The 26,921-nt window shown below is 54.2% G+C and overlaps 2 protein-coding genes across 7 annotated transcripts; one reads left to right on the top strand and one right to left on the bottom strand.

Moving 5' to 3' along the window:
- The first annotated feature begins 3,088 nt into the window (after positions 1-3,088).
- LOC121086638 (GRAM domain-containing protein 2A-like) lies at positions 3,089-6,341 on the top strand. 2 transcript variants are annotated; one of them, XM_040590618.1, is made up of 10 exons: positions 3,089-3,203; positions 3,400-3,481; positions 3,672-3,845; positions 3,934-4,032; positions 4,144-4,215; positions 4,319-4,369; positions 4,651-4,714; positions 5,017-5,097; positions 5,261-5,342; positions 5,602-6,341. In XM_040590618.1, the coding sequence occupies exons 1-10, from the start codon at positions 3,100-3,102 to the stop codon at positions 5,711-5,713; spliced, it is 921 nt and encodes a 306-aa protein (XP_040446552.1). In that variant the 5' UTR covers positions 3,089-3,099; the 3' UTR covers positions 5,714-6,341. The 2 variants fall into 2 exon arrangements, 1 of the variants encoding a protein (XP_040446552.1); XR_005827412.1 differs by lacking the exon at positions 5,602-6,341 and having other exon boundaries at positions 4,319-4,714; positions 5,261-5,302.
- A 982-nt stretch (positions 6,342-7,323) lies between these two features.
- FZR1 (fizzy and cell division cycle 20 related 1) lies at positions 7,324-26,909 on the bottom strand. 5 transcript variants are annotated; one of them, XM_040590585.1, is made up of 14 exons: positions 26,844-26,909; positions 18,590-18,735; positions 17,383-17,508; positions 17,078-17,141; positions 16,535-16,662; positions 15,996-16,078; positions 15,423-15,606; positions 15,155-15,220; positions 14,549-14,651; positions 13,718-13,902; positions 12,595-12,828; positions 12,409-12,513; positions 11,493-11,585; positions 7,324-10,680 (listed from the first exon to the last, which is right to left on the bottom strand). In XM_040590585.1, exons 2-14 carry the CDS (start codon positions 18,656-18,658, stop codon positions 10,639-10,641), a joined length of 1,482 nt encoding a protein of 493 aa, XP_040446519.1. In that variant the 5' UTR covers positions 18,659-18,735; positions 26,844-26,909; the 3' UTR covers positions 7,324-10,638. The 5 variants fall into 5 exon arrangements, with proteins under 5 accessions (XP_040446519.1, XP_040446522.1, XP_040446521.1 ...); XM_040590588.1 differs by having other exon boundaries at positions 18,590-18,732; positions 26,844-26,865; XM_040590587.1 differs by lacking the exon at positions 26,844-26,909 and adding an exon at positions 26,681-26,794 and having other exon boundaries at positions 18,590-18,732.
- Positions 26,910-26,921: the final 12 nt, after the last annotated feature.

Raw genomic sequence — 26,921 nt, 5'->3', positions numbered from 1 at the left:
GTGCTGCAGGCGCATCAGTGCTGTTGTGGGCATGCGAGGGTACTGCGTGGGTGCCGGGGTGAGGGGTCTCTGAGTGTGAGTGTGAGTGAGACTGCACGTGCAGGTGCAGCAGGGTGCATGTCAGTGGAGGGGGGGTGCTCTCTGTGCTGCGTGTGCGTGTGAGGAGGGGGTGGGACGGGCTGTGTGGCACGGCTGGTGACACTGCGTGTGCCCAGAGTGTGGGGAAGGATGGAGCTGGAGTGTGGGGAAGGATGGAGCTGGAGTGTGGGGGTGCCCCGAGTGTGGGGAGGGACAGAGCTGGGGCACTGGGGTGCCTGGAGCGTGGGGAGGGATGGAACTGGGGCGTTGGGGTGCCCAGATCATGGGGAAGGATGGAGTTGGGGCACTGGGGTGCCCGCAGCGTGGGGAGGGACGGAGCTGGGGTATGGGGGTGCCCAGATCATGGGGAGGGATGGAGTTGGGGCAGTGGGGTGCCCGGATTGTGGGGAGGGACAGAGCTGGGGTATGGGGGTGCCCAGATCATGGGGAGGGACAGAGCTGGGGCATTGGGGTGCCCAGATCATGGGGAGGGACGGAGCTGGGGCATTGGGGTGCCCGCAGCGTGGGGAGGGACGGAGCTGGGGTGCAGGGGCTGCGGCACGCCGCGCTGCGTGCTCGGCCCATGCCAGGCCGTACACAGGGTTTATGGCCGTTCCTCGCGGCTCGCTGGGTTTTGGGAAGAGGCTTTATCAGCTCCGGTCCAGAGAGCAAGGGCTGAGCTGGGCGAAGGCTGGGCCGGGGCTGGGCGGCCTTGGCACGTGCCCCAGCACCCTGCGGGCAGGGCGAAGGCCTCTCCCCACCGGCTGCTCAGCTCCCCCAGCCGGGTCTCGCCCCCTCCTCGCTTTTCTCAGCACTCTGCCCACGCCTGGGGCTCAGCCTCTGGGGGCCACCTTCTGTCCTGCAGCAGAGACGCCCCCACCCCACCCCACCCCACCCCCATGGGGGCCGGGGGTGCCCCACAGGGCTGCCTGGGGAGGGGATGGGACACGAGGGAGCCTCTGCTCGTGGGGCTGGAGGTGGGGAGCAGGCACTGGGCGGGCGATGCTGCTCCGGCTCTGGGAGGGGGATGCATCTGCAGCTTGTTGGGGGCAGCTGAACGCCCCCCAGCCCTGAGAGCTGTGGTCACTGAGGTGCCTGCGGAGCGTGTTGTCACCCGCTGGGTGCTCGTTCGGGTGTTGCACCGTCCCGGCTCAGGGCAGCGCAGGCAGGAGACACGAGGCAGGCAGCTCTGCCCACCGCAGCCACACCTGGGGGTGTCTTCACCGCCCCCCGGGTCGGGGTCCTGCACCACGTCGCTCCAGAGGATGCACAGGGCCGTGTCCAGGGACCCCCTCCCCCGAGGTGGGCAGTCCCCTGGCTGCAGGGTGAGGATGCTGAGGGCCCCTCGCCACCCTCGGGCCGCCCCACGGGGCTCCTGCAGCTGGGGGATGCGTGGGCTGGTGGTGCCAATGTCACCCCCAGTGGCACTCGGTCCCCCCCAAGGCCTCCCTGGGCTGGGGCCCCCTGGCGTGTGGGCCCGGTGGGATGGGCAGGTGGGCACGGCGGTGGGATGTGCAGGTGGGCACGGCGGTGGGATGCGCAGGTGGACATCGTGGTGGGATGCGCAGGTGGGCCCGGTGGGATGCGCAGGAGGGCATGGCGGTGGGATGCGCAGGTGGGCCCGGTGGGATGCGCAGGAGGGCATGGCGGTGGGATGCGCAGGTGGGCCCGGTGGGATGCGCAGGTGGGCCCGGTGGGATGCGCAGGTGGGCCCGGTGGGATGCGCAGGTGGGCCCGGTGGGATGCGCAGGTGGGCCCGGTGGGATGCGCAGGAGGGCATGGCGGTGGGATGCGCAGGTGGGCCCGGTGGGATGCGCAGGTGGGCCCGGTGGGATGCGCAGGTGGGCCCGGTGGGATGCGCAGGAGGGCATGGCGGTGGGACAGCTTCCTGCATCCCGCTGGCAGCTGGGACACATGCCCCCCCGGCCGTGTGTGGCGGCAGCGGTGCCGCCTGTTCACCCCTTCGCAGCCCCCCAGCGCCCTGGGCTCGGTGCCACGGGCTCCCACGAGCCACCCTGGGCTGGTATTTGCCCCGACGCCTCCCTACAAACCTGCTGCCGCCGGTCCCGGCCCCGCCTGCTGCCCTTCCTCGGCAGTGGGAGGAGGAGGAGGCAGCTGTGGGCCAGGGACGGTGCCGGGAGCGGGAGTGGGAGTGGGACACGAGCGGGGCCACTGCACGCGCCGGACGAGACAGGACGGGACAGGAGGGCTCGGCTGTGCCCCCCACCAGGTACCATGTGGGGTGGGCAGGAGCTGCCCCGGCACGGGGGCTCTGCTGCCCGCAGGTGGCCCCGGCGGTGGAGCCGTGTCCCCTCTGGAGCCAGCCCAGCCGCGCACCTCGCTCCAAGCACCCGGAGGGACCCGGGGGTCCCCACCCACGTGTCACCCCCCGGTCCCCACTCACGAGCGGGGGGCAGAGCTGGCCCAGCTGCTCTGGGGGACCAGGCGTCTGCCCCAGCACGTGCTGTGCCCCCCACCAGGGCCGGGTGAAGGCGGGGGGCCGGGGGCCCAGTGGCCCCTGGCACGGGGTTTGTGGCCCGAGTGCCGGTTGCGGCGCGGGCGGGTGCGGCTTTTCCCAGAACCGGCTGCCGGGACAGGGATTGTGCCGCTCCCTCGGGCCGTGGGGCAGCGGGCAGGGACTCACCGTTGCCCCGCTGCTGGCACTGCTGCCTGCGGGCTGCCGGGCTCTGCCCGGGGCAGGCGGGGGCTGGCAGAGCCTCTCCCCGCAGAGATGCTGTGACACTGCGTACCCCACGCGCGCCCTGAGGGCCGATGTGGGGCACTGGGGGGGCTGCAGAGCAGCCGGTTGAGGGGACCCCTGTGCACTGACGGCTGCGGGGGGTCGGGAGGAGGGCTGGTGTGACCCGGTGGGCTTTGCTCCCCTGGCTGTCCCCATGCCCACCCCTGGTGGGACCGGCTGGTGGCACCGCCGTGGGAGCTGCTGTGCTGCAGGGACAGGCAGCCTGGGGACCGTCTCCCCCGACCTGTCCCCTCTCCCCCAGCTGTGTGGACGGGACCCTCATGGCGGGGAGGAGTGGAAGGCGGGTGCTGGAGGAGAAGCGCTGGCAGAGCCTGGAGGAGGAGGGCAGCGCGGGCACCCAGCTGGAGCACCCCAAGCTCGCCAGGTGGCTGATGCACCTCGCTGGGGACACGAGCCTGCACCCCACCCCCACCCCCCCCAGCCCTCATCTCCCACCAGCTGGGCCCGGCTGTGCCCCCCGGGTGCGCTCGCCCTGGGGAGAGGGCACGGCACCCACGTGCACGCACAGCCGGCCTCGCAGGCAGCCCCGCGGCTCACCCCTGCCTGCTGCTTCCCACCAGGTCCAAAACCTGTGACCCCTCCTTCTGCGAGGAGACGGAGCAGGTGGCAGCCGTGGGCAGGCAGGGACACCCGTCCCCGTTGGTGAGTCTCAGGGCACTGGGGGGGACCCCAGCCCCAGCGCTGTGGTCCCAGTGGGATGCTGAGGGAGGGGCCCCTCCTAGTTCTGTGGCAGAGGTGGCCGCAGAGCAGGGGGCCGCGGGTCACTGGTGGTGCCAGGGCTCTGCCCCGCGCCCCGCGCCGTGCCAGCCCCATGCCCTGGCCGCCCCTACAGCTGAGCAAGCATGCCGCCGGCTACCACAAAGCCTTTGGGGAGCTCGCCGAGCGGGAGGCACTGCTGGCCTGCTTCTCCTGCGCCTGGCAGAAAGAGGTGCCCTACCACGGCCGCCTCTACATCTCCTCCCACCACATCTGCTTCCACGCCAGCCTCCTGCTCAAGGACATCAAGGTGGGCTGGGGACGGGTGTGGGGCCAGCAGGGGCACAGGCAGCAGCCAGGGGTAGGTGACACTGCCTGCCCCCCCCTCCCTGGCACAGGTGGTGGTCCCCGTTGCTTCCGTCTCGACCCTCAAGAAGGCCAACACAGCGCTGCTGGTGCCCAACGCGCTCAGCATCCGCACAGCCAGGGGGGAGAAGGTGAGAGTGGGGACGGGGACGGTGCAGAGGCTCTTTGGGGCGTCCTGGTGGGCTCTGGGCTGGGGCCGAGGGAGCCGCTGTGGCACAAACCCTTTCCCTGCTCCCTGACAGTTCCTCTTCGTGTTGCTGCGCCAGCGGGAAGCCACGTACCAGGTCCTCAAGTCAGTCTGCAAACACCTGCAGGTAGGTGCTGTGCCGGAGTGGGGGCCAAGCACCTGGTGGCTCTGTCATCCCGTCGCGGGGCTGTGGGGGTGGCCCGCACCCCACTGCATCTCTCCTTGTCCAGGACAAGAGCTGGAACTCTCTGAGCAACAAGGAAGTCCTTAGGAAGTCTCGGGTAAGGCCAGGAAATGCTGGGCAGGAGGGTTTCAGCGGAGGGAGGTGCAGCCCCAGCCCACCGGGCAGTGATGGGGGTGGTTGCAGTCCTGCCACCTGGGAAGGCTTTAAGGGGAGACACAGAGTTGAAAAGCCACAGCCCAGGGCAGCCCAGACCCCAGGACCCTCAGGTTTCCTCCTTGGGACTGGCATGGGTCCCATTGGGTCCCACCCGTGTCCCCATGGCTGTGGGGTGAGTGCTCTGGGGACGTGCACCCACCACCAGGTCTTGTCCTCTGTCAGACCTCAAGCCAGTCGGACCTGGAGCAGAGCACCCCGGAGCCCGACAGCCTCCAGGATCTACCAGGTGAGTGGCCACCCCACAGCCCATGCCCCCCCTGGGTGCTCACAGCCCTGCTCGTGCAAGCACACGTGTCCTCACCCGCGTTTCTGCCCTGCTGACAGCTCTTGGCTCCGCTCACCCTCCCCGGACAGACATGGTCCAGGAGGGACCGTGCATTCCTTGGCCGCCTAAACAGCATCTCCCACAGTGCTGGGGAGCGCGGGATCAGCTCCTCGTGGCCCAGTGTGCCCCACTGGGTCCCCAAGACCCCCCAGTCCACTCCCTGATCCTGGGGTACTTAGCAGTTGTCTCCTGGTTGCACACAGATGGGCTGATCCCGATGCCAAGGCAAGCGAAGGAGGAGGATGAGGAGGATGAAGAGGCGGCGGCGCTGGCTCTGAACAGCAGTGAGTGGGTGCCCTTGGCAAAGCCACGCAGCCTCTGGGGCGGGGGCGGGGGACGCTGCTCAGGCACGACCCCAGGGCTGACCCTGGCACTGGGCAGAGCTGACCGGGGATGGGGGGGGGGGCTCTCGGCAGCCCCGGCACTGACACTGCCCCATCCCGGCAGGGGGATCCCACACTGCGCTATGGGCCTGGATCACGGCACAGCTGAGCTCCCGCAACACCATCATCCTCATCTACCTGCTGCTGTGAGTCCCCGGGACCTGCTCACGACCCTCAGGGCTTCGAGACACCCGCAGGTCCCTGTCCCCGCTGCACCCTGGCACAGGCAGGCTCCCCAGTGCGGCACTGGCAGCCTGGGGGTCCCCCACTTCCCCTTGGGCACCTGCGCTGGCCCAGCCGCTGTGTCCCCAAGGCGAGCGCGTGGCAGCCTGGCCACGGTGTTGCTCCTGCCCTGTCCCCCTGCCTGGTGGTGACCCCTGTGCCTGATGCTGGCCTGTTTCCCAGTATGGTGGCCCTGCTGTTGTCCTCGGGGTACCTCGGTCTGCGCATCGTGGAGCTGGAGCAGCAGCTGGAGTCCATGGGGGCTTGGTCAGACCCCAAGCATTTGCAGCAGTGAGTGGTGGAGCCTGGGATGCTCCGTCCTCAGCACAGCAGGGACCCTCTGCGCCCTGACCTCTCCCCAGGACAGCATCTTGTACGAAGATGAGGACCAAGGACCCAGCCATCGCCAGGGCCTCGGCCCCAGCTGGGGGGCGCAGGCTCGAGAGCTGCTTCCTCCACCTCTTGGGGGGCAGCCGGGGTCTCCACCTCGCTCCCCCGTGTCTCCCCACCCTGAGCAGCAGCAGCAGGAGGAGGAACCCAGGCAGCTCCCCGGGGGCAAAGAGAAGCGCACAGGGGCTGGCTGGGGTCCGGCACCCATCACCCCTGTCCCCAGCCCTCCCACCGAGGGGATGTGGCAAGCAGCGGTGGGCCCAGTGCTGGGCAAGGCAGGGACAAAGGGACAGACTACCAATAAAGGTGTGAACCCCCCCTCTGGGGGTGCTCTGGGGTAGGGGGGGCCCACGTTGCCCCCTCCCCAAGGACAAGTGGCTGCCTTATTTCTTGGGACAAGTGGAGGGAGGCCGCGAGCTCCCCAGCCCCAGGGCAAGACTCGCGGGGGGAGTGGAGTGGTCGGCGTGGAGCAGCATCCCACCAGGCCAGAAGGCCCAGCATGAGCACCAAGCAGCCCCCCACTCTGCACCCCCTTGCCACACTCCCCAGGAGCACCCCAGCAGGGCTGGGGGACTGGTGGCCGATGCCCTGGGTGGCGAGGGTGGGGGGCAGCAGCAGGAGGGTGCAGGGACAGACCCTGTGCTGCCCCCCAGCACGCAGGGCTCTGGCTGCAGGTGACAAGCAGGAATAGAGGGGAAGGGGGTAAGAGGGGGGGCAGCTGGGGGGCCCAGGGCCCCCTACCCAGCCAGGGCCCCCAGCTCTTGCCCTACTTTTTCTCTGGGATGGGTCTTTCCTGCCAGTGGCAGGGTCCCCAGTGGGCACAGGGTCCCCGTTACAGGGCAGGGATGATGGGGTCCCACCCAGTCACCTCCCACGGGCGCTGGGAGTGGTGGTGGTGTGTGTGTGACAAGCAGAGCTGGGGAGCAGCACGGCAGGACCTGCACCCCCCAGCAGGGTCCTCCCAGCCCAAAGCCCTCAAGCTCAGCCCTGGCCTGTTCTGGTTGAGGGGCTGGAGAGACCACAGCCATGACTCAGGGCTCCAGCTCCTGGGGAAGGGGCAGGGGGTTTCCCCACCCACCCCCTCTCAGCAAAGGTCCCATCTGCACAGGGGCGGCAGGACCCCTGCCCTGAGCCAGGGGCTGTGCTCCCCCCATTCCACGTTCCATGCCCAGCCCCCTCCATGGCATGGAAGCAGCACTGGGGGGGGCATGGGGACTGTGCCAGGGCAGGGGCACCTTTGCTCCCTCCCTGCCCAAGAGGGGAACGGGGCAGGGCAGGCTGGCACCGTGCCTCCCAGCTCCTCCAGCGGCTGGGCAGTAAATGTGAGCGGGGAGGTGGGAGCAATAAAGAGCAGATAAGACCTGTGCCGAGAGAGCCGATACCTCCAGAGCGGGGGCGACTGCTGCAGAGACCCCCAGGGCCTTTGAACCAGGGCGGGGGGCAGCTCTGGAGTGCCTGGGGACACGCTGCGCCCCTCACCTCACTGTGGAAAAGAAAAGCGGAGCACCCAAGACGTAAGTTCACAACTTGTTTAATGCCAGTTAGATTGCTTTACATGGAAAAGTTACAACGCTCTCTGTATTATTTTTTTTTTTTTTCCCACCATAGGATGCCTTATATATAACAATGCCACGAGGTCGCAGACTTTATCACACAAACTCTGGGAGGACCCTTTGCTCAGTCACGTCAGTGCTTACAGGTCACACATGGAAAACACGAGCTGACATTCGCTTCGCTCTCCTCTGAACACACGGCAGCACACTCCCGCGCCGCGTCACGCGCTCGCCTGCGTGGGCAGCCACACGCACACACCCACCGCCACGCTCCTGCGGCGCAGGACCTGCGGGGATCACTTCTGGGAACGCCGCTGATTTCTTGGATGAGCGGGGTGAGGGGGCGGGGGGGGGGGGGGGGGGTGGGGAAGGAGCTCGTGCCATGCTTTAACAGCCAAGTCCACCTCAACAGCTTGTTCTCGCCACGCTCGACAGCCAACGCGCTCGGCCACAGACCAGCCATGGCTCGGAAGTCACCAGCCCTCCCTGCCAAGCACGGTGAGAGATGTCGCCGCGAGCCAACCTGCTCCCACTGCAGCTCCTAAGTGAGGTGAGGGAGAGATGTGGTTGGTGAAAGTGCCTGGTGAGCAGGGACAGAGCGACGGGCGGCTGTGTCCCCCCCCGCAGCACCCCAGGGTGCCGGGAGAGCACGGAGCACCAAGCTGTGGATGCACGTGTGCCCCGGTGGCACTGCCACCCCCACGGCAGCTCCTGGGTCCTGTAGGACGAGGATCTGTGCTGCAGGGTGAGAGACAGCCCACACCTCCCTCAGCCGGCCCCACAGGAGCCCCAGTGGCACCACGCTCGCCCAGTGCCACCCCAGAATGGGAACAAACCCACCCCATGGCTGGGACCTCCTGTGTCCCCTCACCACAACCACCTATTTCTTCCTGGAGGGGAAAGCAGCGTCTCCTGGGGTCTGCATGTCAAGACTGAGGCAGGAGACAACCCACCACCGACAAGAAAATCCACCAGCCACCTCCACCCCTGGCGTAAGCACCTCCCGTGCCCGCGCTCTGCTGCCCGACGGGACAGACATCCCACAGGACACACCGACCGTGTCTTGCCCCTCACTTCAAACCCCCTCACCAACTTTATGATCCGACTTAAGCTTTACAACTCCTCAGTGCTTTGCAGTGCTCCTTCCACCCGAAGTTTAACAGTGCCAGCAAACGTAAGAAGCGACAAGAGAGGGACGGGGGGGTACACCAGGTGATTTTTAAATCAAGCCCCACGCTCCTGCAGCAAGAACTACAACAAAGTAGTCGTGTTGAAACTGCGTTTCACAAGTTACATTGAAATTACATTTTGGAAGCAAGTGAGTCTAAGACAACCATGCAGCTGCCAGTTTGGGCTTTGAAGCCTCGGTGCTGCCAGCCTGGGGGACACACACGCCCCTGGCACATGAGCTCGAGCCCCTCACGAGTGCCTCCAAGTACGTGCGACACGCAGAGGTAGCACAGAGAGCCTGATCCAGGCACTGGTGTAGTGGCACACACAGTCAAGGCTGCAGTGAACAGAACAGCACCTCACCGCCCTTCTCCGTACCAGCCTTCCCGCGCCTCCGACGCTCGCCCTAAGGGTACCAGTGGCACCGGGGAGAGACAATCATACACTCTGGTTTCAGGGAAAGGGTGGCTGCAGGGAGGGAAAAAGGAAAAAAAAAAAAGGGAAAAAAAAAAAAAAGAGATATAAAAGTATTGCCTATGCAATCTACATAGAGAACAGGTCAAGGTCTATATACACAGCCAGGAAAATCCAAATGAGAACAGGGAACAGCACTCACATCCCAGTGTGCGAGAGAGGGCATGAGGCAGGCAGGAGCCAGGTGCACAGCAGGGAGAGCATTGGCACATGTACAAATAAGACAGGAACAGGCTGCTGCAAGCGTAACAACTTCTCTTTAAATTAAAAGCACCACACACACACACACCACTACTTTGCGTCGCATCCCACGGCACTCATCTCGCAGGCTCCAAACACACAAGCAGGCACTCTCTTCCCATACAACTTAAAAATAAAAAACAACAAAAAAACCCCCCACAACCCAACAACGGGTCCCTGGCTTTGACTTGGAGATAAAAAAAAAGCAATCCTTCTTTGCTTTAGAAAAAGAACCCCCCTTCTCACCCAGACGTGGCATTTCCACCCCCCTTCCAGCCAGAAGAGGCCATGCTCTCTCCAACAAACAGATCCACAGGAGTTGTTTTGTTTCTCAAACACATCTCAGCTGCTTTTGTCCTCAGGAAGACTCCAGAGCAACCAGCCTGCCACAAACAGCACACTGTGGGAAGCTCCACATGCATGGTGGTTGTTCGTTGTTTTGGGTGTTTTGGGTTTTTTTTGTTGTTGTTGTTTGTTTTCTTTCTTTGTTTTTTTTTGTTGTTTTGTTTTTTAAAGCCATTGTTTCTCCTCTCTGTTAACTAAAAGGATCAGCCCAGAACATGCATTAGCAATTTAAAACTTTCTGAATGTGCTCCCTCTGAGGTGGAGCCTCTTCAATACTCCTCCAAAATTTAGAGCCCCAAAATGTATTTGTTTGAAGGCAGCTGTCGAGCATGCCAAAAATCAAGCTGTTTTATGGGAATGATTGTATCCAGTACTACAGTACCTGGGGGGGGGGGGGGGGGGGGGGGGTGCAAAAAAAAGGAAGGAAAATCATCAGTTCTCCAGTTTCTTCATGTAATGGGGATGCCAGGCTATAAACAATGCCCTTAGATAAGCAGAGAGGCTAATGCCCAGCCTGGAGCCTAGTCCCCTTGCACCAGTTGTATTGAACCAGGCTGGCTGGCTCCTACCTCCAGAGACCTCCATCTGAGGACAGAAGGACCCAGAGCAGCACATTAAACCCACTCCCACAGAGGCATGGATACTCCCATCTCTCCCCAGTGGGGACAACACAGCAGCTGGGATGGCCTTGGTACGGTCTCAATGGTCCATGTCACACACATTTTTGTTTTTTTTTTTTTTTCTCCAGTATACAACATGAGGGTTGGGGGACGCTAGTTTCACATTTCTTCTGGTAGCCGTTTCCCTTTACAAAGGACGGATCTGTAAACCTTTGGCAGTTCCCTCCCCTCCCCAACCCCCATCCCAAACACTGCCCAGCGTGGTTCACAAGCGCGTTATTTAATTAGCATCTATTGGGTCCATCCTCCAGTCCCACTGGCACTCCCCTCCCCTTCTGGCTGATCGTTTGGGGTTCCATGCACACCAAAGGTAGTGGTTTTATCCTGGTCTGTCAGGCTGTAGTCTCCTGGGTCGCAGTATATGGGGTTTATCGTATCCTGGTGAAGAGGTTCAGAACGGATACAGACTCCTGACAAAGCAGAAAAGATAAAGCAGATGCTAAGTTTTCCACAGCTGTGCGGCAGCGTCACCCCATGTGCTTTTGGTTTTTGTTTTATTAAAAAAGAAAGCACAACTGCTAATCTGGTGAGGCACCTCTAGCTCATCAGGTGAGCTCACCATTCAAAGTCCAATGCCATAGATATTCCCATGAGCTTCTTCCAACTGATAACAAGGAGCATGGCAGGCAAGCGTGACATTCCCACAGCTCTGCAGGGAACTGCAACCTGGAGCTGTCAGAAACCAGGGGGACAGCCAGCAGTGAGCGACACCAGCTCCCCACAGCTCATGCTTTCAAATCTGTCTGCCATTCCCCACTGCCTCTGCCAAGGCACCCAGAAGAGCTCTTGGGGCACAACCCACTTTCAGCGATAGCAAGTTGTCACTGGCAGCATCCACGACCCCATTTCCATCCAAAACACCATTTTACGTGGTTTTGTACAGAGCCAGGGGATAATCTGAGGATTGGGTCAAGTTCATAGCAGCATGCTGGCAGGGAAGGTGGTGGGCTCAGGGTGACCTCCCTGACACGCTGCTATCTTCAGCAGCCAGGAGAAGGATGGTTTTTCACACTGCCCTGGGCACACAGGAGCAACCTTTTATCTGACAACTATGAATCCCTTTATACCTCAAAGTTCACTGCATCTAGCCCTCGATCTGCAGGGTATGGTGAAAAGACCAGAGGCAAGGCAGGAGAACAGAGCAAATTCGGATGGCATTCACCCCCAACGGCTGAGCCTCCTGCAGGACACAGCTGCAGCCATCCACACGACGCGTCCTTACCTTTGTCGAGCGAGTTTTACTGAAGACGTTCCAGAAGCGCAAGGTTTCATCTCCAGCTCCTGTAACTATGGCCTCCCCATCAGGGGACATTGCCTAAGGCCGAGAGAGAGCAACCTTTAGCATCTGCTACATTTTTGAGGTTGAAAACAAATCTTCGTTGGAATGCATGAAAGATTTAACTCTCCTTCCTACTTGGCTGACAGTGAGAAACCAAGCAACTACCTCTGCCTTCATGTGCCTTATTCAGTCTCAGCAGGTGCCAATTCAACCACTAGTATCTTACTTATGCAGCTATGGAATACACGGGTGGAATTATCGCAAAAAGGATCCTTGTGTTAAGAAATCCAAGCCATTTGTAATTGAGTCTCTTCCTCCCCAGATCATAAATATGTGTTAAGGCAGGAAGCGTGATATGGCTGGCATTTGCCAGCTCTGTTAGTCACTTACATTGGAATCTACCTCACAAAACAGTATCAGCGTATTTATCATCTGTCATGAATCCACTGAAAGCCCTACATAACAGTAACAAAGCAGGTACGAGATCAACATGGATTAACTGCACCAAGCATTTAATGACAAATGAGGAGATCTGAAAGCATCAACTTCCTCCCCTGCTGGTAGTTACCAGTGAAAAAGCGTACAAGTCTTAAGGGAACAAGAAGAGATGCTTGTGTTTCCTCTGAAGAGTTCTGGCAGGCTTTGCTATTCATTAATAAAATCTTGCATTTCCATAGCAGCAAATCTAAGTATCCCTTGCAGGCAAGGAAACCAGAGCGGTTTTCTTTGCTTGTAAGGCAGTGTTCACGTCTTCGCCTAGACTACAGGCAGCTTACAGTGCCACTAGCAGTGTGGCTTTGGGTCTCATCTCAGCACACGCACAGCCACAGAAGTTTCCAGAGACATGGTCATCACTTACCAGATATAAGACTCTGTACGAGTGCCCCGTTAGCTTTGCTACTTGAGTTAATGAGGGGTATTTCCAGACGAGGATCTGGTTCTGCGAGTATCCATGGGTACTCACCTGAAAGGGAAGAGGGAAATATGCATCACGCTTCCTAACACAAGACAGAGCAGCAGCAGGACTGCACAGTGAGGAACTTACTAGCTCGTTGGCGTGTTTTGACCAGGCCAGGTTGCACACTTGCGACCCAGTGTCGATGCACTGCAAAGGCTGCCCGGTGAGCGTGTTCCAGAAGCGTATACAGCGGTCGGCTGTCCCACCGCCAGAGGCAAGGAGTCCATGCTGGTGCGGAGACCAGGCGATAGCTTTTACTGCTGCAAGATGCTCTGTGTATTGTTGGACAGGACTCAGGCTGGAGTGATTCCAAACAAGGAGCTGGCAGAGAAGAGAGACGTGATCGAACTTGCGCTGCAGTCATGTGCCCACAACACCCACAAACCACAATGTTGCACTGGGACTGATGAGGGCAGTTGAGCAACAAGATGATTTCCCACAGCTCTGCCCAAGCACACGCATCTCCACTCTGCGCTCGCAGCCCTGAAGCCAGTCCCACCCTGCCACCAGTCTCAACTGCGGAGCCATTCTACCCCTGGGCCACAAGGAAGCTAACAGTCCTCAGGGTAAGCTTCTGAAGCCAAAGGCAGCGTCACCAAATGTGAACTCAAACCCTTCGTTTTCTCTTTATGGCTGCATTATTCCAGAACACGTTTAGAAATATGCTCAAGTTCATTAAAAGTTATTCTGAGCAGGAGGAACACGGTACAACCATGCTGTCACACAGACACTGGGCAAATTCACTACCTAGCAACCCACTCCGAAGGGCTCAGAACAGTGCTTCTCCAGAACAGATGCTTCTTCCATATGGTGCTCAGTGAATTACAAGCCTGCGTTATAGGTATTAGAACTTACATGGCTCTAAACTCAGTTTCCTTCTGCATGCATAAACATTATTGCAACAAACCTGACGATATGCTACCTAAACAAAAGCCAGGAAGCACAGCTTTGTTGAACTCAACCCCCTGAGTCAAGCTATAGATTTAATTAGCCAAATACAGAGGCAAAATTAAATTCGCCTTTTTAATTTTATTAGAGAGAGGAGACCAAGTAGAAGCTTAGTGTGATTTATGTTTGGACACGGTCCAACAACTGAAACAAAAGCCCCTTTTCAGAGGGGCCAAATATCCTTAAAGAAAGGGGGTTCTGACATTTCTTGGTGAAGATCTCAAGACACCCAGCCTCACATGACTCCCTGGAAGTACTATACCTTATTATCATTTCCTCCAGAGGCCAGGAGCTGGTGGTCTGTAGACCATTTGAGCCCACAGACCTCCTGCCTGTGGCCCTGGAGCCGCCGCTCAGACTGCAGGGGTGGGGTGCGGATGTCCCTCTGAAGGATCATCCTGTCTCGACTCCCAGAGGACAGCTGGTCCGCGTTCCATGCCAAGGCACCTGTAATGCGGGCAGAAGAGTATGCTGTGGGAGTCCTGCAGAAACAGGTAGGCAGAACACAGCCACCACAGTTGCCAAGGCTTTAAAAAAATAAAATAAGAAAAATAATCAGTGCTTACAGACCTCCCTTACATCCAGCGTGAAGTCCTAGAACAGCCTACAAAGATTAACCTGCACAAACCTACTGAATCCCGTTTCACAGTGCAGTAAAGCACAGAAATAGAATTTGGAAGGTGCCTTGACTTCCCAAATCTCACACTCCAGCATTCAGATTCACAACGCCTCTGAGCAAATAAAAATAGTCCCCGCAGAATAAGGGAACTGGAAATCTCAGTGTAAAGCAGCCTGCCTGCAGGGCTGATGCCGGAAGCCAGTGGCAGCAAAAAAGGATGTTGTAACCAAACCTAAAATGCCTCAGACGTGGAGGAAACACCTGCTCCAACACTCAAACACCACCACACCCAAGATCAGAACATCACAATTACTAGAGAATAATATTCTGAAGACTGCCCGAGACGTAGCAGGGGATAGATAACAGAACTCAGAAAGTACCAGCATCGCTATTTCAAGCTGATCCCTTGCTTGCAAGGAAGAAGTTAAATTAGGTAGAAACAAAACGTGAAACCTCTGCCTCCCATCTCCTTACCCACTCTGGCTGTGTGTCCCTCTAGCATGGAGAGCTTTTTTCCTGCTGCTGCATCCCAGATCTGTACAAAACCCTTGTGAGTGCCCACGGCTACCAAGTTCCCCTAGACAAACAGAAACCCACAATCAGTAAAGCCAGTACGTACAGACAAACGTCAAACAAAAGCTAGAAGCTGAGGAAAAGACTTGAGATAAATCCCACAAGATGGAAAACATGCAGAGCTGTTCCATCTTACATCTTTTCCCTAACTCTCAGTTAGGGAAAGAGAGTTAGTTCCCTAACTCTCAGGGCCAAGCAGTCTGGCTGGAATGCATTTATTGTAACATTTTATTGTCAAGAGCTGGAGGAGTGAACTGGCTCTTTCTCTCTCCCACATCTCTTAGCAAATACCTCAAGAACCTCACGATACGAGAAGTTGCTCCCTATCCCCTCTCATTTAACAGAAAAAAAAAAATACTGCAGAGAGAAAAACACATTTGATTTGTGATGCATACGGGAAGTTTGGGGAAATACATCTAAAACCTGCAAGTAAGAGCTATATGGCTACAATGATAGCATCTAAATTACAAGCGCTTCAGCTGTCATTGCTGACAACGTGATACAGACCCGTTCTGACCAGCCCACAGATGTTACTGAATCTCCTTCCACAGAGAGGTCACACAGTCGGGTCACCTTGAAAACACAACGGAATAGAATGAGAAACACTTGTTAATTGTCATACTACACTATTAGCTGCCTCACAAACTAGTACCTAGTTTGGGACAGAGCATTAGAAGTGCTGAGCCCCTCACACAGCACATTCCAGAGCTCTGAAAGATTGGAAAAGACCTACAGCAACAGGTACTTCACTCTCCAGGCACTGATGATCGTTTACCTGGCTAGTACAAGCACTCCACAGATAAACACAAGTCCCAAGGCCAACGCTGAGGACGTTAAGAGAGGACCAGTCCACCAGGTTCAGGTAGAAGTCGTCCTGCAGCTCTGGGGCATCTAGCACTTTGAAAGGAATCTTGGAGATTTTCCGGGTTGGTTTTCGAGGTGATCTTAGCAGCTTCTGACTGTTGACAGAAAAGAATACAAAACTATAGGATCTTACATATCAGAGCAGTAGGCGCTCTTTAAAGCATACCGCATTTCTATAGAAATGCGCAAACAGGCTGCAAAATTCTTTCCAGCAGGTAAGACTGGAAGCAATTAGGTTGTTCTTCTGTAAAGGAGCTAAGGAGTAAAAATGTAAACTGACTGCTGAAAGTTGGCCTACTGAAGCATCTAGGCAGGTTGGGCACCCACAGAAATTCTTAGAACTTGACTGTCCCTACTTATTGTCTCCCCAGATTTCCAAAAGCAATTCACACAGTGATTCTGGGTGCCTTAAGCCTTAGAGAACCTCACCGATTCCTCTGTCCCAACCCTTCCCTTCTTGCAGCCTGTGGGGAATCAGTGTTACCTTTTGTTGCTGACAGGAGACAGGGAATACGGTGAGACCTCATTGCCATCATCTGGACTAGAGCGTTTTGTGCTGAGTGAATACTGCATAAAGAAAACACAACCTAGTAAGAACCCCAGCAAAAAAACTAGAGGATCACTTGCAACACACTGGTGCCCGATGCCTAGCCATCTCCTACACCCACAGCCAGATTTCCCAGACTTTTCAGTTCCTTCCTTTCCCAGGTGTTCCAGAACCAAACAAAACCCTCCCCCATCTCCACTCAAGGCCAAAAAACTTCATTTGGTCATGTACCACACCGTCCAAAAAGAGCTGGGTCCAGCTCAGCTTCCCTGCCAGTACAAAAAGAGGAAGCATGTAGCTTGCTGCAGATACTTAAGTTTTCTTTCCAGGCCACCAAACTTTGTTATCGACAGCTTATCTTGGTCAAGCCGCAACGCTAACTTGCTTGCACTAGCAGCTTGGCAGAACTGTGTGCTTTGTTCCTGTGACGCACATGGGCAACGTTCATTGGTTTTAATGCAAAGTAACCAACTTACAGTGAAGAGGGACTTCTTCTCCGGGGTGGACGGCTGCAGCCTCCGGTCTTCCGTCTGTGGGTCTTGTACTTTCTCAATCCCTGCTCCTAAGAGTTCGTTCTTCAGCAAAGCAGAGTACGCAAGGCCATCTGTGAACCCAAACGAGCACTTAAGTAGAGAACTCTGAAGCAGCAAACGGCTCTGCAGGGAGTGGCAGGATCACATCTGTCTGACTTGTACAGTCACAGGGCCTCTTAACAAGCCTGGGGCCCCAGTTTGGCATCAGGATTAGCAGCAAGCTTCCCCTCCTTCCACTCCACCAGGAAAGTGCTTCCAAGGCATATGAAATCAAGGGATACAAACAGCCTCTTGCTTCCCAGACATTTGTCAGAAACCTACTGAAGTGACCTGGTATTCACTGTCATGATGGGGGCACTTCCTAAAACACCTGCTTGAGTTTTTGCATAAGCATGGAAATGCCAGAGTTCCCTTGATTTCCAAACTCGCCAACAGTTCGAGATGAAACCTACAGACGCGGCACAAGCAGTAGAAAGGCGGTCTCACCTTTGCCATTGTCTGATGTAGCATCCTTTGCTTTTCTGTTTTGACTTGGTGATTTTTCATTTTCCTGAAAGGAAGAAAAACGTTATCACCATACATAAACCTCATGATATATGATAAAATAATAAACAAGTCTCCTAGACCATAGTGACAGCCTATTTAAAGACATGCACTCGAAGGAACTCTTTTGGGGCAGCAGCAGACCATGGTGCAGAAGATAAGCAGAGGAATTATGCCAGCCAAATCAAAATGCACCACAATTTCCTCCGTTGCAAGATTGAGCTGCTTGAAAAGGGAGCAAAACTTACATTTATTCTGTGGAAGTTGATGCTCCAGTTGGCCCCGGCTCTTGAGGGAATGAATCTGTCTCCATGCTTACTAGGAGAAGACATTGGAGAATTGGAAGGCGTCAGGGTTCTTCTCATCTCTGCTACCTGCATTAAAGAAAAAAAACCACAAGAACAAGTGCTGATCACAGCAGCGGTCTGAAAAACATCAGTGAGGTCTTGTAAAAGCTGAATATGCCCAAGTAGAAGAGCCAAGCATTAGTTTATCCCCTTCACAGAACCTAGTAAACACGTCAGAGTCCAAGTGTCACGGGAACTTCTGTCAAAAGAAGCAATTAAACAGCCTCTTTCTCACAGCTCCTTCTCAAGCCGACACTGTCAAGGTAAACATGTGGAAGGCTGGAGTGGGGCAGGCTACTTGCAGGGTGAGCAGTAGATTCCTTAGCTGCAGTCACATTTATTTTTTTTTCCTAGAGTAATTTATGATGGAAAGGACGCCAGCTGAGAATATGGCTAATTTCAAAGTTACACTGACGGTCACAGCCTCATCCAGTTGAGTTTTCAGCATCTCCAAGGACAATGACCCCATAAGCTCCCTATTGCAGTTTTTGGACGCCCTCACTGTGAACATTTTTTCCTAATAGCTAACTGGAATTCACCCTGTTGCAGCTTGCATCCATTGCCTCTAATCCTTCCACTGTGTACGTCTGAAGAGAGTCTGACTCCATTTTCTCCATAGCCACCCGCCAGGTAGTTGAAAGCAACTACTTCATCCCTCCTGAGCCTCATCGTCTCCAGTCTGAGCAACGCGGATCTCAGCACCTTCCTGCTCCAGCCCCCCAGCCATCTTGGTGGCCTCTGCTGGACCTCCTCTATCTCGTCAAGCCCCACAGCTGGTTGGTTTGTTTGTTTGTTAGCCCCCAACTTTTTACATTCCACATGTACTTACGGACATTATTTAGTAAAAAGGCATTACTGAGCTACACAAAAATATCTTAACGACTTTTTGCAACCTGAACTGAGTTAATAATATTCAAAGGCTTTGTTGAAGTCAAGCGATTTGGTTATTCCTAGAACAGCTCAGGAACTCACACCTGCTCGCAGCAAAGACTAAGATTTGCTTCAAAGAGGTCCGGTATCTTTCAAAAGCTTGTGAAAACAGTCACAGGCAAAGCAAACAACTTAACAGTCAGGCTAAGACCATTTAGCATAGCCCATTTGTACTTACGCAAGGCATTGTGTTTTCATTCTGTATGTTGATTTGGCGTAGGAGACGTCTCTCATAATCCTGGTCCATGGTGGAAAGCAGAGGGGCTGGGGAGTTCAGCAGGCTCAGGGATTTATATTCATGAAGTCCAATCAGCAATCAGTCTGCTGCAACAGCCAGGGGAAGAAAAACACCAAAATATGACACCCCTTCATACAGAAGCAGCTCTTTAGTATCTCCTGAGACTGTTCTTTGAACTTGAGACTACTTTTCCTTTCCAAAGCACCGGTATCAAACTTGTGGGATACAGCACAGGGCTGCTAATGAAAGCGTTTTTCTGTATCACCGCCCTCCGTTGCAGATTCACACGAGCAGGCAACCAGCATTTTGTGTTTGACAGGACCTCAGCAGGCAACCCCAGTAACTGGAGCAGAGACGGCAATACGCGAAACCCGCCTGTTCACACGAACTGCGGCAGCACAGTTTAGTAAACCTTCAGTACTCGGGCAGGGTAAAACCAGCCCCCGAACCCCCTAGCCCACCACAGCCAGATCCATGCTTCAGGCCAGAGGCACGGCAGCAGCACACACCACCGAGCTGAAGCTAGCCGGGATACTTTGAGCCACGTTCGAAGTATTTCAGACTTTTAGTGCCACACGCTGCAGGAACACAGGTAGCTACAGACTAGGTAGCCCCCTGGGTGAACATTCAATGCCTGATGCCCATAAAGTCCCAAAATATATGTCCAAATACTCCTCTTGGCTTGCATAAAGCTAGCTTGCTTATGGCTAAATAGTCTGTAAGCATCTTTCAAGCATAAAGACAGGGCTGCTTCATAGCCTGGACTTGGCTGGCTAAATTACGACATGCATCAATTAAAAAAAAATCAAAATAAATTAGCTAACACTTCTGTGAGGATATGCAGTCACAGCCCTCGTCTGAACTCTGAAGGGCACAGACCAGCATCGCTGCGCCCAGCCTCCCCAGCTCACACACACCTCATGCTTTGTCCACAGCTCGTGTTGACGCAAAAATGCCAACGCCAGAAGAGACACGTCAAGTTGCTCTTTCAACCCAAGATAAACATCTCCAAAGGGAAACACGGAATCTCGCACACATACCACACACAAAATCCTCACTATACAGGCATCTGGGAGCTGTGCAGAACATAGCGGCATTTTCTTTTGCTGTTATTGTATAAACATTTACGCTATCTGGCCGGAGTCCCGGCTACACAAATGGAGCTGCCTGGAGATATAAACTTGTGGCAAAATCTGGGAGGCAATTGCACCCAGACAGGGCTGGGAGAAACTCTCCAGGGACAAGCGACACTGCCACGCTCAGGACCTGCCACGAACTGCCTTCGGCTTCCTGCGCCAGCAGCTTGGGTTTGCTGTGGAAAAGTTTTACCTGCAGGAACAGAAAAGCTACCATTAAAATTTGGAGGCAAGTTACCAAGCTAAGAGGGCTACGGCAGCACCTGTAATCCAGAGAGATGCAATTAAGCGTTCAAATATTCTACGAAATCACCTTGAAAGTGAGAGAAACTCCGGGCTAGTCAGCTGTTAGCTAACAGAGCTACCTTCCTTTTACCTAAGCCGTTTGTCAGTACTGAAACTTGGATTTCTTAAAAATATGAAATGCAGAGGCCTTTTTCTCCTTGCCGTTAAGCATGCCAACACTTTTACGGGAGCATCTCGGAAACAGATAGCGCCAAGCTTTTCCCAGCACACCTGCTTACCTCTGCTACCTCCTCCCCAAGCTTTTTTCTTTTTTAAATTTAGTATGTTTTCCCATATGTTCTTTCAGAGGCAAAACTGGAGAAAGCTACCGAATTTAACAGTAATCAGCTTCCACCAAACGGATAGTCAGAGATGGCGTTACTGTGAGTAAAAAAATCAGAAAGGCCTGTGATGTTATTAACGAAGGTTAAAAAAAACCAACCCAGCACATCCCATGTCAAACACTCTCCCTCATTTTGTAGTTTACTTACCACTATCCTTACCTACCCACAATCTACCAAAACTACCTTAGAGGTTAACACAACCTCTCAAACCAAGCATTTCAACAAAATGCGCCCCCCCACCCCATCCTTTTTTTTTTTTTTTTTTGTTTTTTTTTGTTTAACACCACGAATAAGAGAGAGCAGCTTGCAGAGCCCACACGAGAAGCGTGATCAGCTGGGGAACACCGCTCATGTGAGGCACGCTCCCAAAACGGCTCAGCGCAGTCCTCGTGCGAGAACTAGATCCACACAGCAATGTGACATTTTTAATTCTGGATAAGAAACACATTCACTTTTAGAGTTTTTCCACTTGAGTTCCCATCTGTACAGATTCCAACTGCACCTTCTAATCAGAAATAAAGCAGAGTGAACGACAGAAGAGACTGCATAGGCAGAACATGGCAATAAATATTCAGCACCTGAATAATAATGTTTTTACTCAAAATTTGCGCCATTAAATACAGGCCCAGAGAGAAGGCAGCATCTCTAGTTTGGGCAGGCTCTGGTTAACTCTAAATTTGTGGAAAGTGGGTGGGTTTCCCATTTCCCCTGAATTTAGTTAAGAAAGGCTTTGCCATAAGGACTGGGAGTGTGTGGACTGCAAGTTCTCTTTTAGTTGAAGAAATGAAAGATGGAGGAGCTACATGTGTTACATACTCTTTTTGGATACTACATTGTTACTAATTATGTGCTTTACGCTTGGAGAAGGTGGGTTTTGATGCAGGGTTGTTGTTCGTTTTTTTTTAATTCCAAGAACAGAATTTGTATTCTGACTGAAGTTTATTTTCTTCACGCACCTTATGTCCTATCTTCAAATTGGCTGGATTTTCTCACAGTTCACATTACTCTCAGAACAATACTTCTAGGCAACGTTACGGTGCTGAACAAGCGCGTTTTGTTCTTTTTATTGACCCAACCTTAATGTATCCTAATACTTAAAATGTTTTTTGTTTTTTTTTCTTGGTATGGATCTGTTTTTAAGAAGCCAGCAGGCAGAATGCCAGGGTTGGCAGGGAAATGAACGCAGTTATTTTGCAAAATTGTTGAAATTGTTTCTCTGTTGTTTGCGAGGCAGCCTGTACCTATTTGGATTCTTCAGCAAGTGTTGAAGTTGGGGTAAGAAGCACAGGCTGTGTTGTCTCTGTTCGGTTCCAGATGTGGCCTACCTCAGCAAAGCAAGAGCTGGACAATCCCTGACACTTTTTTGTCTAGAAATTATTTGTGCCCTTCTTAAAAATGGAAGATAACTGGGTGGGTAAGTGTTAAACACAAGGAGCACTGATGAAAGTGAGGGACTCTGAGAATACCAAAGGCAGGAGAACTTTTAAATGTAAAAACTGAATATGCTTCCTAATTTGAACAAGGCCAAAGGTGGCCGAGACGTATTTGAATTATCAAGACAACTAATGTTCTGTTGATGCTCTATTTTGAAGCATCTGAAGGCTGAAAAAGGTTGTTTGGGGCCCCAAAATTTAGAGTTAGCAAGAGCCTACCCAAACCCAGAGATGCTACTTTCTCTCTGGGCCTGTATTTAATGGCACATGTTTTGAGGTAAAAATATCATTATTCAGGTGCTGAATATTTACAACCTCTCAGGAAGAAATCCATAATTTACCAAGGGGAAAAGAATGGCGTAAACGCTTTCTTAGTCCTCTAAGTCACGAGCAGCAGGATCTGAAATCAAACCCTAGAACGCCCCTATTCCAAACCCACCAACTTTCAGATGACCAGCAGTAGGTGCAAACCAAATTAAAGTTTGGTTTGAGAGGCAACGTGGCTCGAAGGGCACGACATTGCCTTCGTCTCCTGTCTGCACTCAGCCTCCCAGTCCGTATATATATACTGCAGCAGTATAGAAGCTTGAGATGCTGCAATTCCACACAAAATTTAGGAGATGAATGGTATGCACTGCTACCCGTCTGTGCCTCCTCTCACCCCCACTGTCAGAAAGTATCACCACCTCCTCACAGGCGAGGGCCCAACCTGCAATTCAGATTGGAGGCGACAGATTTTTACCTTTCTGCAACTCACTGCAGCTCCACCTGCACGCACAGACAAGCTAGAAGACTTCCCACAGCCCTCCAGGTCAACTTCTGAAGCTAATTTCAGGCTTTACGTCTACCTTCCCAAAGCAATCTACAGTCCTACAAGATGACAGAGGAACTCTGACCAGCAAACCACAGGGCAACAATGCTAATTTAGGACACTCAGGTGACAAAGTGCTGCAGGAAGCCGGCATGAGCCAAGGATTAAGTATTCATGACAAAGAGCTCTGTACATGGCATGGACCTTCACAGGCCAGTGGAAACCCAGGGTTGCAACACCTTCAGGAAACAGCAAAATCTCTGCCTTTGGAAGAACCTTTACTGAAGATAAACATACTCCCCCCTCCAATAATAAATCTTCTGAGTACACTGTTACAAACCCAAAAACTTTTCACCAGGATTTTCATACACAAAACAGACACTCTTAGATGCAAGCCCTCATCTGAGGGGAATGCTCCAGGAAGTCTACCAAGAACATCGCTAGTGCTGCCTCTTTTACGTGGATGATGCTCAGATATTACCAGCGCTTTCAGCATCGATATTTTTCCTAAATCCTCCTTCTCTCCACAACTGGAAGGGAAAAAAAACCCAAAAGAAGTCGACAGAGTCCAGCCTGCTGTGCCATACTCAAAAGACACGTATTTTTTCAACTGCTCAACTCAAGACAGTCCGCAGCCCCCTCCACTGCTGTACCCATGCAGCAGTCAGGCTGAGGGGTTTCCAAGCTTGCTTCAGCCAGCTTTTAATCAGTTAAGAGAACTGTAGGTTTGTTACTTTACCTTCATAGATGACATTTTCATTCAATACACATCTCACTGCAGCGTACAGTAGTCTGTTAGGAGCACAGGGTTTATCTAAGCAGACATGACAATCATGTACTTAGCAGGGGATTTCTCAGAAAATAATCACCATTAAAACCCTTTTTCTTGCCTGCAGGTAGTGATTATTTCATCTTTTCACCATGCTGCTCCATAAATATGAGGGCCACGCCTGCTCCCAGGGAATTCAAAATAAAGTAGAAAGTCTTCAGCAGTGCAGGAAGCCATAGGCTGGGAAACACACAACGTTAAAACGTAACGCATGCTCAATGAGGGGTCACCTCAGTGTCACCTCTTGCCCGTGGCTCAAAAGGCAATCTCTGCATCTAATTAACAGAAAGTCTCATAAGAGGTTCATCTACTATGAAAGAAAAACAAGTAAGAGGCAGCAGAAGAAACACTCTCCAGTTTTAGAGATGTAACAATTAGCAAAGGCACCTGGGTTAAACAGCATTTGAACACCTCTTCCTTTCTGGCTGTTACAAAGGCTCGATTAAAGCTCTGAAGAAGTTAGAGATCAGGTTCAGCTCTGGCAGATCACGCTTGAGAAATACCAAGTGCTGAACAAGTTCTGCTACTTCCATTTGCTCCGCTACTCCTGCGGATATAGTGAAACTGGTTCCTGCTGGCTGCGCCTCTGCACTGGGGCAGAGCGTAACACTACCCCTTGCTGCAGGTGCTAGAGGATAATACCTACGCCAGGGAAGGAGTTGGGTACGATTTCCTCAAGTTGCTACGTGACAAAGAGGGGGATAAGCATTAACCTTGCCATGTCCTGCTTCAAGATTTCACTTCAGCCCATGATGTAACCTGTGCCAAACCAATACACCTAGATCCCGCTGCCCCTCCTGACTCACAAGGCGCAGCGAACAATCAAAAAAACCCAAACCAAAGACAAAACCAAAAACCAGCCTGCCTTCTCCACGCTCCCTCACTGCCAAATCTCCCCTCGGATGAGAGGGCTGAGCTACTGGTAGCTGCTGGCCTCTGAAGCAAGACAGCAAGTTGCAGCAACAGCACTTCTGTTTCCATTGTCACCTGACGGCAGTTTTTCCCCACATAAGCACATGCTTTGGACAAGTTACTGGACAGACATGTGAAATGGAGGTTCTGCTTTCAGCTGCTCATCAACCGGCATAGGATGGCACTCATTTTGCTGACCACCTAGAAGATATCTACTCATTTGTTTATCCTGCATACATAAAGTGTTAGTAAGAAGGAAGTGGGGATGGATGGAGTGAAGTACTTTGACCTTAGGGATACAGGCAAGGGCAGAGTTTTTCCACGCTGGGCATTCTAGACTCAAAGGGTACATACTTAGGAGCAGAGGGAAGCACAAGAAGAAAGGCTACTGTATACCTTTCGTAACATTTTACAGAACCTTAAGGGCTTGTTTGTTTTAGTAGTTTGTATGCTGTGTCTGAGCATGGCAATTTTTCATAAAGCTACTACCTTTAGTAAAATTAAGTTTCCCTTCAATAAAATACAAACAAAAAAATAATCACAGGATAAGGCTGTCTGTTGCATTAAAAGGGAATGGAGTAATTGAGCAGGTAGTTTAATGTTATAATATTAGATCTGTAATTCCCCCCTCCAAGCAATTTCACAACAGCTGTCCAATTATCTTACATCTCAAAACAGAGTACAAACAGCTAGGAGCACCAGCTATAGATAAAAGGTTTACTTTATCTGAAGCCTTATCAGAAGTCAGTGCACTGAAAGCCAAGATTAAAAATTCACCAGCAGCCTCATCCACGGTGCTTTACTGAAAAGGCCAAGTGATTTAAAAGTCTGCTTCATCATAACATTTAAGCTACTGAAGATGTAAGGGTGCCCCCAGTCATCCCACAAAAGGAAGTCACAGGATTTAGAAAACACAGCAGCTTCAGGCAACAGCCCCAGAAAATTCCACTTCTGTATTAATAATAAAATAAAAATCAGTCTTTAACATGAAATGTTGTTGTCAGCTTGGGTGTTGCTCTGTGAAGAACCTTTGGCACAAAATACTAGGCTAGCATCGTGAAACACACTAACTCAGGAAGAATCAGCACTTCATGAGAAAAGGAGCACAACGCCTTCAAGAGAGCTGGAAATCAAGGCAAAAAACCTCTCAGTCATCCACACAATAAAGCCTACCACTGCTTCAACAGAGGACTCCAACACGACCCAACAGACCTCACTGTACTCCGACTCCTCCAGCAGAACGCCTCCCCTCTCACCACGCGTGGAGGATGCTCAGCTCAGGCTTTTAAGACCTCAAGCCCGTCACTTGCTGAACGTGCGCACTACTTCCATTTGCCAAATGTCAACAACGCACTGAAAAAAAACAACTGTAAGGAAAGACACGGTGATACTGAGCTGCCTCACACTCCCCAAAGCCATCGGATGGCCAACGGCACACCACTGATCTGCGCTGCCCGTAAAAAAAGAAACTTTTTTCATCAAAGTTTCCCTCGCCACTTGGTAGTTCTCTTCAGCACCAGAGCCCACGGCACAGAAATCGCAGCCACTGCTCACGTTATCAATTTGAGCAAGGAATCAACTGGGGAAGGCGCAGCCACCGGCTCTCACAGCCCCTTCCCAGGTGGATCAGGGCACAGCGACCACGCAAAGGGTCTGCGGCCAGAGCCCCCCGCCGCTTGGAAGACTAGGGCTGCGCGACCCCCACGGGTACAGTGACCACGCAAAGGGGCTGCGGCCAGAGCCCCCCGCCGCTTGGGGGGGGCAGGGGCTGCGCGACCCCCGCAGGGCTCCAGCCGCACGGTGTCCGTTAGAGCAGCGGGCCGGTGCGGGAGGGCACCAAGGCACGGCGGCTCCGGGGGCCCCGAGCCCGCTGGGCCCACGGGAAGGGGAGGCCCAGCATAAGTGCGATGCCCCCCCAGCCGTCCGGTACAGGCCGGGTCCCGCCTGTCACCTCTGACAAAGCACCGTAAAACAAACCGGGAAGGGCCCCCCCGAGGGCACCGCTCGCCAGCCGCCACGCAGGCCAGCAGGCCACTGCCCCTCGGGGCCCGGCAGGCCCCAGGCACCCCCAGCCGGGCACCGAGCCGCGCCGGGCAGCGGCTGCCCTGACCCCGCCGCCGGGCCGGGGCCGCCCCGCCCGGCCCCTCCACAAGGCCGGCCCCATTGCCTGGCCCGGCTGCCGGTGCTGCACGGGCCCGCACCCCGGTGAGAAGAGGCAAGGGGCGGCCGCAGCCCGCGCCGCGCCACCGAACCGGGCCCTCAGCCCCACCGCCCGCTCTACCTGCCCGGCCGGCGCGGCCCCGGCCCGGCCCCGCTCCGCCTCCTCCTGTCAGTCTCTGCCGGCCTCAGCGCTCCCCAATATGGCGGCCACCCCCGCGGCCGCTGCCCCCGCCCGCTGGCCCCGCCCCCCCGAGCGGCACGACGGGAGCGCACCCCGCCCTCACCTTCAAATCAATACAGGAAGCGGCGCCATGGCAACGGCCACGCCCCCTCCGCGCCGCCACGCCCAGCGGTGCCTGACA

Source organism: Falco naumanni, chromosome 4 (assembly GCF_017639655.2).
Source record: "Falco naumanni isolate bFalNau1 chromosome 4, bFalNau1.pat, whole genome shotgun sequence".
Lineage (NCBI taxonomy): Eukaryota > Metazoa > Chordata > Aves > Falconiformes > Falconidae > Falco > Falco naumanni.
Note: the sequence above shows the minus strand (reverse complement) of the source record. Positions and strands in the feature narration are given on the sequence as shown.

Bases quoted from the DNA above. Each gene is read 5' to 3' on its own strand.
- LOC121086638 (XM_040590618.1), top strand. From the start codon at position 3,100: ATGGCGGGGAGGAGTGGAAGGCGGGTGCTGGAGGAGAAGCGCTGGCAG. The intron at 4,216-4,318 runs GTAGGTGCTGTG...CTCCTTGTCCAG, and splicing joins CAGTCTGCAAACACCTGCAG to GACAAGAGCTGGAACTCTCT. The intron at 4,715-5,016 runs GTGAGTGGCCAC...GGTTGCACACAG, and splicing joins CAGCCTCCAGGATCTACCAG to ATGGGCTGATCCCGATGCCA.
- FZR1 (XM_040590585.1), bottom strand. From the start codon at position 18,658: ATGGACCAGGATTATGAGAGACGTCTCCTACGCCAAATCAACATACAG. The intron at 16,663-17,077 runs GTGAGACCGCCT...TTGGGTTCACAG, and splicing joins TACATCAGACAATGGCAAAG to ATGGCCTTGCGTACTCTGCT. The intron at 15,221-15,422 runs GTAAACGATCAT...TGTGTTTTCAAG, and splicing joins GGAGTGCTTGTACTAGCCAG to GTGACCCGACTGTGTGACCT.